We start from the raw sequence: 12,971 nt of genomic DNA on the forward strand, positions 1-12,971 counted from the left end.
TAGAACCAGGATAATTTTTACCCCGTTTTCTATTTTTTATTCCGCGCGGACGGAGTCGCGGGTAAAAGCTAGTTGATTATATAATTATGCCGTAAAGATTGATGAAATACACAAGAAGAGCGGTATTAAGAGCATCCAATGAAGGTGCACGACCGCATCCAATGAAGATGCGTCTCTTCAAGTCTCTACCCTACACCTCAGTGTGTCGAAATGCTATTCATGAATTTGCTAAGCTTTAGGATTGTTTTATCATTTTTATATTGAATTTAATTTCCTTTTATTTCAATATTATTACACTCTTTAGACCAAACTTGGAAGGTTAGGTTTAGGTTAAAATTAAAATGGACTTATTTAGAACATATGGAAGGAAAACCATACAAACACACAATGTGGCGGCAACTGATTACTCATTGAATAAATGTTTATGTTAATTTATTGATGTTTATTTTGTAAAAAAAAAAACACGTTTGACAAAAATTCATACTTTGAATTAAAGACCAAAAATTATATCAGAGACAAGAGTAAAAATGCTGTGATAAAATAAAAATTAAAAACTGGTTTTCAAATATTATCTACGCTTAAAAGCTTTCCGAAAAAAGTACTATTTTTATTATTTCCGATTAAAATAAAATGCATTCGACTTTTTTTTCGCTTCAATTGACAATTATTGCATGTAACTGCTATATGTGAAATTAAAGCGAATATGTGACTCATTCAGTACTACAGTCAATAGCTCCGCTTCGACGGTAGCTGGGTTTAATTACCGCCGTACGACTTCGTCGAATTTTCTCTTACAATGGACTGCAATCCAGCTCTGAAGATTGCGGCACTCGATTAAATGACGTCTGGTTATTGTGCATTTGTAGTCATATAAACGAATTTTCCATTATTTCATACAGAGATAAGAGATGTAGGTAATTCTTATCGTCGAATGGGTTTTTTTTAAGGCTGCTACAGACGTACAGTTTTAACTAAACAGTCTACCTGGCCTATCTTAATCAGTCTCATTATCCTTGAAAAAACTTAGATAACAATATGTTTTAGTGAGAATCTTTCAGCAATGGAATCCGACGGTAAAGGATACGCCACATATAAAGTTGTGTAACGCGCTACAGGGCTAAAGCTCACACTGTTATTGAGTTACTGCTCACCTCTGAAGTTCATCGTACGTTGCTAACTTCAAACAACGCTGTTACATAACATTTATCTATTTTATTTCCTTTCTTCAGTTTAAATATAGTTAGAAAAAATCTTATGAACATCTTGTTTTTTTTAACCAAAGTTTTACAGAAAAAACCGCTTAATACGAGATCGGGTAACACAAAGTAACGGTTGCGCGGCCAAAACCTCTTGTTAAACTCTTGATAAACAAACTAGCAGTTGCCCGCGACTTCGTTCGTACGGAGTTAAAAAAATCTAGTGTCAAATCTAGTGTAGTTTTTCAATATAACCGGTACGGTGGTTAAAAAATCTAGTAAACTTTAATTAGAGAAATATTTGTTTTAGGTCAAGTGAACAGTAATTGGTGCAAAGTTTAAAGAGTACCCACACTTTCAACACTTACCTCCCCCTAGCCTACACTCTTGACATTTTCCTTGTGCCAATTATTTTGCTTTAATTTCCTACATACGTCGATTAATTTTCATTTACTAAAAAAACATTCACTTTGAAATGTTTTAATTATTTTTATTTAACGTTTCATTTCACTGCACATGAAAGAAAAAATATTCATCTGTGAATACGTTTCATTTGCAAACATTTACAGTTGCCGTAGTAAACAGAGATAATCTTGCAATAAACTACAAGTTGTATTAGCTTTTTATATGTATTGTATTATATTATATATTTTAATTTTTAATATGTTACTTACTTATATATGTAAAACATATATCATTGTTTATTCGTATTGCAATGTCAATAAAGAGCGAGAAATATTTGCACTGTGATTGCGCGCTTGCATATTAAAGCAATACCTTCGGGGCCCATATTAACTTCCCACGTATAAATTCTACCAGAATATGCTTACATTTTATTTTACTTTAACTGTAATATTAACACCTACCTAGGGGTAGGGGCTAGGGCAGGTAGGTATTGTTTTATGGATACAAAATTCACAGTATTATAAATATTAATCGACACGATATAAAAATGTTATTTAAAAACATATTTTTAACAAAACACGCTATGATTAAGTAATTAAGAAAACTAATATTTTTTGTATAACACTTTTCAAATATCTTGACGGTTCATTGGCGCGCTGCGCAGTGCCCTACCCCCTCATCCCGCTACGCCTCTCTATACCTAAAATTGTGTTGTGCGCAGCGACTCGTGCGAAGTTAAGAGCAGCCAAGATATCTGAAAACATTTATAGTGATACTTTACTTGTTATGTTCCCAACTTCGATCGACAATACAATATTTTACTGTAATAGTAACAATATTTAGTCATGATCCGCTTTAAATTATACTTATAAGTAATAAACATCAGAAAAAATAATTTTAACAGTTGTCGTGACCTAGATTTTATTTAAAAAAAAAAAGTCGCATTTACATTAAAAGTGTTCCAGAAATGCGCGGTCATTTGAACATAAATGCAATTAGGTCGAGCGCCTTCGCAGCGAGCTTTTAAAACTTAACCCTTTACTTGTACTGTGCTTACATTTCATACAGACGTATTTAAAAATTATTTCTATAATACAATTTCGGCGCTTTTTTAAACAATAACTCACTTATTTACTTATGATTTTACAAGATAGTTAGTGAATAGATACATATAATTATCATAAAGGAAAATGTTCCGAATACGTGACCCACGTTTTGGCGATAAACACGTAAAAAAACTAAAGGTCATTTCCTTGATATTTTGCTGTGTTTTAAGTAATATACGTAATAAAATCCTGTTTTTTACATTTAGGTTTACTCCATAACAATTACCCGTTAATATTTTTTCAAATTAACAAACATTATATTAAGTTCAAAATGCGTAAAACTACTGATAGTCTTTATAGCGATACTAATTTGATTATAACGCAGTCACATTTGGGTGACGGTAAGCCGAGATCTACGGTGTTAGGGATCATAACTGATGTTCATTTTGACTAACTTTTTTTTTAACTTTTTTCAAACATCTTGGCGGACCAAGCTCATAGCTGCGCAGTGCATTCCCCTTACATCCCGCACACCTAAAATTGTGTTCTGCGCAGCGACTCGTACAAAATTAAGAGCAGCCAAGATATCTGTAAACATTTATAGCAAGGTATAAAATAAAACTATTCAATAATAATCACCGTTGAGTCGATTATTAATTACAGCCTAATGGAATATTAATAAAAATAGCGATGGATTTCTGAAAGTATCGTATCGCGTGATAAAGTGCACATTACGCGGCTAATAAGAATTGTCGTTAGCACGCATCTATCATTAAATTGTTGCATAATGATACAATGATAAAATATCATTAATACACGACTAATTTACAACTAATGTTATTATACTATTGTTAATTTTATGTCGTCAATTATGTGACCTAAATCAAATATTGATATTTCTTCAAGGTGAAAATAAATGAGTAGGAATTTAACCTACTAGACTTTACTGCAAATTCCTATATAAATAGTCACTGTTGCTTAAAATAAATCATTAAAATAGAGCTCTATAAATTATTATCGACCAGTTCGAAAAATTTCAAGTAGAAAGACGACCATTTTCTTAAGACTGCATCGCCATTAGCAATAACGGGGTGAAGCATTAGTAAATTAAAAACGTTCGGTCATTTTTAAATTCCAAAAGTACACTTTATTTTATAAACGAAAGTTTTAAAAAAAAATATTTTACAGTTGATTAATTGAATTACATAAGAAAAAATAATATGCACCGACGAGATTAAAGAAATGTCTTTAAAATTTTTGGTTTTTTTCATATAATCATGTGGTAAAGTCGGTTTAACTTGACAAAGGATAGAATGCTAAGTTGCATCAGAAAAATTTACTAACAGGAGGGTAATTTTTAAATATTTTTTTTACAATCCCTCTTTAAAGCGTCTTAAAGTATTTAAAAAATAATTATAAATTTTAAATATGGTAAATAAATAAAAAATGAAGCATATTTTTCATTAAAATTCTTAACAAGCTTCACATTTAAAATGCAACGCCTCAGTTTCGATGTAGCAGCAATGCTTTCAACATTCTAAATCGCTTTTTTGCTTTGTTCATTTCTTCGGAACAAAGAACTTGTTAATTATTACGAGAGAAACTTTACAAAAAATAATACTACAGTATTATAAACTTTAGAACTTAAACTGAAAGCTGTAAGAAGTTAAGATTTAATACTTTGTTTTATTTTTAAACCAACGTATTGTAGCAGCAGCGAGGTCATAGTGTAAATAATACAATTAGTTTAAACCTCTGATAGTTCAGAAACTTGATTAAATTTTGACTTGACTTTTGGCAGCGTTGACGCTTGGTTGAAGTTAGGTTATAAACTTGTTCCGTTTCTTTTATATTGCTGATTATTTCTTATTGAGACTGTAATATTTGTGTTGTCGTGTTTGTGTTGGTTGTGGGTATTTTTTTTAAGGTAAGTGTATGTAGTTAGATTTAAGTTTAAGGTAAAGATGAGTGCTATGGATGCCCCCGATAAGGGGGCTGATCAGGCAGTTCAACAAAAGCAGGCATTAAAAAGACCAGCAGTAGATACAAGAGCAGACTCTAAAAAAACAACATCCCCTTCTGGTTCGATCCAGTCTGTTTTTACAAAACCCGGTTTCGAAAATGATGCTGACATACAATATAGTGAGAGTGACAAGGGCCCGTACACAGTGTTTGTCTCCCGTAAAGAAACAGACCCTTCATCTGGTTCCTCTTTAAAAACTTTAAGAGTTGCACAGCTCTTACATAAACATAATGTACCTGATATTGCTGAAGGTGGTATAAAGGAAACTGGCAGAAATAAAATATCGGTTACTTTTAATAAACCACAAAGTGCTAATGCTTTCCTGAAAAATCCCGTTCTCGAGAATAGCAATTTGGTTGGTCATATACCCCGCTTCCACATCTTCCGCTTAGGCGTTGTTCGGAATATACCCACAGAGTGGACACTAGAAGAGCTTTTATCTGGAATATCTACCCCTCCCAATTTTGGTGAAGTAATTAGAGCTAGAAGGCTCAATTTCAAATCAAGGAGAGAGGATTCTGTAACATGGGTCCCCTCTACTACAGTAGTTTTAACATTTACTGGCCAACGCCTCCCTGATAAGATTTTTTGTTTTAATGCTTCCCTTCCAGTTTCATTATATCATCTTCCCACTATTCAATGCCGCAACTGCTGCAGGTTCGGTCATATTGCTAAACAATGTAGGTCAAAGCCTCGATGCTTCCGTTGCGCTCAGCCCCATTCAGGGGAGAGCTGTTCAATTCCAGATTCTTCTTCATCCTGTTTTCTTTGCCATGGTGGCAGACATATGGCCACTGATTCTAAATGCCCTGAGCACTCTAGACAGAAGTCTATCAAGATGCTTATGTCAGAAGAAAATATATCTTATTTAGAGGCATCTAAAAGATTTCCCCAAGTTAGGCCCCTTTATGCAGATATTGCTGCAACTCCCACTTCAGTTTCACACCAAACTTCTGCTTTCTCTCCTCTCAATACCACATCAAACCCTGCCTCTAGATCCTACAACAAAACTGTGTTTCTCCCCCCCAGACCTAAACCTGTGTTGAGCAAATCTTATGATTTTGTCTCACACAACTCTATTATCCAAACACCAAAATCCTGTCAATCCAATGGCTGTGCTCTAGATCCCTGCCCTGACTCCCCCCCTGTCCCTACTCCTAATGATAACCTTGTCGAATTACTACTTTGCTCTTTAATTAATATGTTTTCAAAATTGTCAGACTCTCCACTACCGTCCAATGTCTCTGCCCTTGCAGATAAGCTTTTTGCTATCCTTTCTAAAAATAACCAGCAAATTCCCCCCTCAAATTCTCCAATGGAATTGTAGAAGTATCCGCAGTAAAAAACACGAAATTTGTCATCTTATAGACCAATATAAACCCATTATTTTTGTTGTCTCAGAGACGTGGCTTTATCCGAATTCCCACTTTAGGGTTCCGGGCTTCTCATGTCTTCGGGACGACAGAGATGATGGCAGGGCGGGATGCGCCCTTTTGATCAGTAGATCTATTACTTTTTCCCAGATTAACATCTCCCCCCATAACCCAGGCTTACATATTGTAGCAGTTAAAGTTTTAAATATTTCCATTATTTCAGTCTATATCCCTCATCCCAGTATAAATCTTATTGCTGAACTACAATCCATCCTGACATCCATCCCCAGACCATTTTTAATATTAGGAGATTTTAATTGCCATCACTCTATGTGGGGATCCCACTATAATGATCCTTATTCATCATCCTTGATAGATCTGATGGATGATATTGGCCTTTGTGTTCTAAATGATGGATCGCCTACACGAAGAGCTTCCCCCCTACAGAATATTAGTATACCAGATCTTTCTTTGGCATCCCCGACACTGGTCCCCTATCTAGCATGGTCTGTCCTTCCTAACACGTTCGGAAGCGACCATTTCCCCATTCTGATTTCCATTCTTCAATCTTCTATACCAAATGTATCCTTCACTCCTCTCCGAAAACATCGCACGTCCCATGCAAATTGGAATATGTTTTCTGATATAATTAATAAAGAAATTTCCTCCCTTCCGGAGGTTACCCCCTCTAATCACCTTTCAGTTTATAACGACTACATTTCCATGCTTATGAAGGCGGCCGACAACTCTATCCCTCTCAAAAATTCCGCTAGGAAGGCTATTGGTTCTCCTCCATGGTGGGATTCAGAATGCACAGAAAGTATTCGTCTTCGCAAAAAAGCTGAATATAGGTATGCATCCAATTTTACAATGGAGAACTTTCTGATTTTAAAAAAGGTCACTGCCCGCACTCGCAGACTATTGGCTACGAAAAAGCGCTTGGGATGGCAAAGATTCTGCGAATCTCTCTCCCCCCGCACCTCTCCATCTCTGGTATGGAAAAAAATCAGGGCTTATCGTATGTCAGCTTCCGATTGTAATATATCTTCTAATGATTCAAGCACATGGTTAGAAATCTTTTTTAATAATTTGGCCCCTCCCTTTGTTCCGGAATTTGGCAATTTCCCCACTCCTCTTCCTCCTTCTTCTGATAGAATGAATGATACTTTTTCCTTATCGGAGCTCTCGTGTGCTTTGGATCATTTACGTGATTCCTCTCCAGGTATCGATGGCATACCTTATTCCTTTGTGCGTAAATCCCCTGACTCATCCAAAATCGTACTCCTGAACATTATTAATACTATTTTTATCACTGGCATCGTTCCCGACTCTTGGATAACTCAAATTATAATCCCTATTTTAAAACCTGGCAAAGACCCTCAGGACTCATCCTCCTACAGACCCATAGCTCTCTCTACCATCCTTGCCAAGATTATGGAAAATCTCGTTAAAAACAGATTGGAGTGGCTTCTCGAAAACCGCAATATACTGCCTAACAATCAATTCGGTTTTAGAAAAGGCAAAGGTTGTCTGGATAGCTTAAGCATACTTACCTCTGAAATTCGTCTAGCATTTAGCCGTAATGAACATGTGTTAGGTGCATTTTTAGACATTTCATCTGCTTATGATAGTGTGTCACTTCCCTTACTCAGGCAGAAAATGCTACAGCTGAGTATTCCCGAGAGGTTGATCAATTTTATTTGCAACTTGTTAATGTCTCGCTCTATCTCTGTCCGCCACTATAACACTGTCCTCCCTCCGCGGTTGGTATGGAAGGGTCTACCTCAAGGGTCCGTCCTGAGCCCTCTGTTGTATAATATCTATACTTTCGATTTGGACTCTTCCGTGAATTCATTTTGCAAAATTCTACAATATGCTGACGATATTGCTTTATACTCTGTATCATCATCTATAAACGAAGCCACAACCCGCATAAACACTGCCCTATCTTACTTAAATGATTATCTTCTGACCCACAATCTCTCTCTTTCCGTTTCAAAATGTAGTGCAGTTCTATTCTCTCGTAAACGGAATGTCCCTCCAGTAGCTGTCCACGTCGATAATAACCCTATTTGTATGAAGGATACTGTCAAATTCTTGGGTGTCATACTTGATTGCAAACTTTCAGGACGATATCATTTAGAACATATAATTAAAAAATGCGAAAAAGGCGTAAACATCTTGAGAGCGCTTACCGGGATTCGTTGGGGCTCCCATCCGGCCACTTTAAAGCTTTTATATGACGCGATCATTCGTAGTCACTTCGATTATGGCGGTTTTCTTCTCGATCCCTGTAATAAAATCGCTCTGGCCAAATTAGATAAGATTCAATCTAGATGCTTAAGACTGATAACTGGTGCAATGAAATGCTCCCCAGTCAATGCCCTTCAAGTAGAATGTCTAGATCCCCCCTTATATTTACGTAGACAATTTCTATCTGATAGATTCTTTTGTAGAATAGTCCAAATTAAATCACATCCTCTTCTTCGCGTCTTAAAGGTTCTCTCCCGATCAATTTCAACCTCCAACTATTGGTCCCACAAGGACCCCCCACTGCTCATTAACTCCTTTAATAAATATATAGCTCCCTCCTCCCCAATAGAACAAAGTGTTTTAAACCCGGTTTTTGAAACCCAATTTGACGCCCTTATTCATAATCCCAAAATTATTCTAAATTTTGGAATTGACAAAGACAGTCTTGCGGCTAACCATAAATTCAATTGTATTTTGGATAGGGACTGGCCCCAATGGCATACAATATTTACTGATGCTTCAAAATCATCTCCTGATAGTGCTGTAGGGGCAGCTGTTTGGTTTCCCAAATTCAAAATTGTTTTAAGCTTTAAATGTCCCCCATCAACCTCCATTTTTACGGCAGAAGCAATAGCATTGTTAGAAGCCATTTCTTTTGTCGAATCGCACAAACTAAACAAAACTATAATTTTTTCGGACTCACTAAGCTGCCTTAGAGACATTTTAAAAAGTCCTTTCCGTGCTCGTGACAATTGTAGCATCACACTTAAAATTAAACAACTTCTATACAAATGCCACTGTTCCGGTATTGAAATTGTCTTGGCTTGGATCCCCAGCCACTCGGGTATCAGTGGTAATGAGACAGTGGACTCATGTGCAAAGGCCGCCGTTCAATATGGCTGCGACACTTACAGATCTTGCCTCCCCCGAGACTTGCGTATCTCTGCTAAGTCGTCTTTACTAAACACTTGGAATAATATCTGGCAAAGATCTAGTCAATCAAAAGGTAAATTCTTTGGGTCGATTCAACCTTTTATTCCCTCCAAACCATGGTATCTTAAACATGGGAATATTAACAAATATACAATATCAGTAATAACCCGATTACGACTGGGCTTTGTTGCTACACCAGTCTTCCTGGCCAAAATTCGTATTCGTGACCATTCCTTATGTGAGTGTGGTATGGGCGAGGGATCCTTAGAACATATTTTTTTTAATTGTCCGAAACTTAAAATTCAATTGTATGACATACTTCCTCCTCGAATCCCCAGACCCATTAACATCCCATTCCTGCTAACCCTGGTTCACACACCACTGGTTAAGGTTTTATTTAAATTCTTAAATACTAATAATATTAAACTATAAATAACCGTATACTTGATATCTTAATTTTTATTAACCCACTAACAATTGTGTTGTCCTTTTTCAGTGTCTCAACTGTCATTATCAGCTACCGGTCATTTGTCGGAGCATACCGAACCTCGTTACCTTGATTGTCTCTTGCTAATTAATATTTTGATCACACGCACTTTACACTTTCATTTATCTTCAACCTTGACGTTGGCGAAATCATCGAAATAAAAACGATGGGGTCCACTATTAATTAAAAGAAGAAGAAGAAGAAGAAGATTAAATTTTACATTATTTTGTTGGATTCTATTTTCCACTAATTCTTTCTCTAAACATGTATCATACGTGCTCTATTTAATTCCTAAAAGTTATATAATCTGTTCACCTTTCAGTCACATACCACGTCTTAGACAATTCCTTCAAATTTTCGTCATCTCCAAGTAAGTTTCAGCTTGCAGGTCCAATAGATCATGGGAATGAATAGAAAGAGGAAATATCATTTTTCTGTACATCCTCTCCTCTGTTCATTAAAGGTAGAAAACTCATTTGCAATTTCTTAAATTATTTATTGCAGATGTCTATAGCCAGCGGTCACTTCGCTATTTTATCAACATTAGGTCACTTTCTCGTTCCCCCGCTAGTAATATGCAATGAGAAAGGAGTATTTTTTGCTATGTGCATGTTGTTTTATTGCAGGCGCCATTCCTATGGTGACGGCGACTGTGTACTGTGCGCCTGCGCCGCTGCGCTACGCCGCGCTCGCTGTCTACTGCCTTGGTAGCTTGCTCGGACTTTATAAAGTAAGTATACCTAAATTAGGGACTCAATAAACTTTTTGACTGCTCCGAATCAAAAATCCCCGAGTTCATAACTTAATTATTTGCTGTAAAAAAAAACTTAACACTGTTTCTATTTCATATGAAAAAACCTCTCTTACATAAGAATACTTCGACAGTCAGGTTTACTTTTTAACATTAGTGGAACACTCCATCTGGAAGTTATCAATTAACTGATGTTTGTCAGGCTATGCGCGCGTGGTCGCCGTGGGAGCGTCGGCTATGTTTCGCGGCGCCGTTCTGCATGCGGCTGCTGTTGGCGGGTGCGCGTGCTGCGCGGCTCGGCGGTGGCGACCCTCACGCCATACTACACGTCTTCTTACAAGTAAGACATACATCAAAAGTAACGCCTCCTTTATAAAACCATTAAATTCATTCATCTACATCTGATGGAGCGTCGGTGGCTCAGGGGTTAAGCACTTGATTTGCAATCTGCAGGTCCTGAGTTCGAATTCCGCCACGTACCAATATGTTTTTCAATTTTCGATTTACATATGTATATTTATCCGACGTTCTTACGGTGAGGGAAAACATCGTGATGTGCAATCTGCACATATCTGAGAAGAAATTCAATGATATATGTGAAGTCAACCAATCCGCACTTGGCTAGCGTGGTTGACTATGACCTAGTCACCCCTAACTCGGGGTAGGCTCCGAGCCCCTCAGTGGGGACGTACTCGTATAGTGAGCTGATGATGATCTACATCAGTGGATACCCGGGGGTCATTAAGAGGTTTTACGGGGGTGGGAAAACAACGTTCGTCACCTCCAGTTTAAATATTTTTTTTAAATAGGGTTGTGTCGTGAATAGGTTGATGCAACTTGTCAGTTAAATATAATCCGTATATCGTATTTAGTTAGACATTAAAATTTCTACATGTTTATCATAATATAAGAGCTCAGAGAGCCGCAGGAGAATCATATTAACAAGATACAAAGGAGGCGAAGGCCGGAACCCGTTGCCCGGCATTATAATTTCATATTCACGTTAACCCCCTCACGTCCACTGTATGCTCCACGTAAACTTGTTACATATGAATTGTGAGACTTAATTGGAAAACGGTGTTCCGTAGCTTCAACTAACACCACAATTTACATACAACTATGATAAGATATAACAATAATAATAGTTCAGCTTATGAATTCCAAAATATAATAATAAGCAAGAAACTCGTCGCTGTAAAAATAACTGTGCGTTTCCACTGACTATAAACTAGTATAAAAACTATTGTTGGTTGGATGTGGTTATGTCGGATCTTGAGAAGAGAAACGCTGTTACTTGTTCGAAATTTTATTAGCGACTCGCCATCTTTTACAAAAGTAATAGATAATTGAATAGATCATAGATTAATGAATCGATAGTTCATTTACATTATTGATCATAGAGTAAATATCGATTATAAACTAACATGCCCCCCACCAAAAAGGGCACAGGCCTTTTTTAAGAAAATTAATGAAATTGAAAAACTGTATATAAACCAAAGAATGAATTAATAGCAAACTGTCAAAATTTTAAGTTGTAAACACAAATGAATGAAAATCTTAAGTAATACAAATAGTGAAACAAATATGCAAATATGAAAACAAAGGTATGAAATTATCCTAGTATTTACAAAACATCCTAATTTTAATTAATCATCCTTATAGTTAAATCGCTGTAATCAGTACAAATCAAAGTAAATGTAAACAAACTTAGCATAAATCAAATGAAAAGAAAAAACAAAAATAAATCTTAAAACCAAAAATAAAAACTTAAAACATAACTGTTGAAATCAATAACACAAACATAATCAATTAGTTTTAAGTAATTGCAAATTAAATATGTACACAATACAAAGAAAACAGTAATTAAGAATCTAAGGTAAGTATTGAAAGTATGAATCAAGTAAACTTATTAGCTACAACAATTTATAAAGAAAAATGATATAACATATCTACTTAATAAGTTTTACAGTAAATTATGAATCAATGTTAATAGGTAAATGACACAATTTAAGCACATTTCTTTTAGTAACACTATCACCACACTTTACACTATACACTCTGGTTATCCCGTCTGGTCCAGGATGTTTGTTGAGTATGCGCCCCAGCATCCACTTCCCCGGAGGCATATTGTCTTGTTTTATCAATACAATATCATTAATTGAAAATTCCTTTTTAATTTTCAACCATTTAGGTCTTTGTTGTAATCTTGTTAGATATTCTTGTTGCCATCGATGCCAAAAATCATTTAAAAGTTTCTGTGTATAAAGCCATCTAGTATGTAAGTTAAAATTAATGTTAGTTAAGTTAGGTGTAGGAACAATTTTAAGGGCTTCTCCAACTAAAAAATGTCCTGGTGTCAGCGGGTCCACATTATCTACATCACTGTCATCTATTGGTGTCAACGGCCGAGAATTGAGACAAGCTTCTACTTGACACAAAAGTGTGCTCATTTCTTCGAATGTTAAATTTGTTGTCAAAACCCTCTTTAAATGACCTTTCATTGA

General features: G+C 36.0%; 1 protein-coding gene across 1 annotated transcript in view; it reads left to right on the forward strand.

Moving 5' to 3' along the window:
• LOC106712920 (progestin and adipoQ receptor family member 4) overlaps positions 1 to 12,971 on the forward strand; it is a 53,434-nt gene that overhangs the window by 26,605 nt on the left and 13,858 nt on the right. Inside the window, exons 3-4 of the mRNA XM_045679438.1 lie at positions 10,343 to 10,446; positions 10,670 to 10,807. Of these exons, the coding sequence (XP_045535394.1) occupies positions 10,343 to 10,446; positions 10,670 to 10,807 (242 nt within the window). The remainder of the gene's footprint in view (positions 1 to 10,342; positions 10,447 to 10,669; positions 10,808 to 12,971) is intronic.

The sequence above is a fragment of the Papilio machaon genome, chromosome 9 (assembly GCF_912999745.1).
Source record: "Papilio machaon chromosome 9, ilPapMach1.1, whole genome shotgun sequence".
Taxonomy (NCBI): domain Eukaryota; kingdom Metazoa; phylum Arthropoda; class Insecta; order Lepidoptera; family Papilionidae; genus Papilio; species Papilio machaon.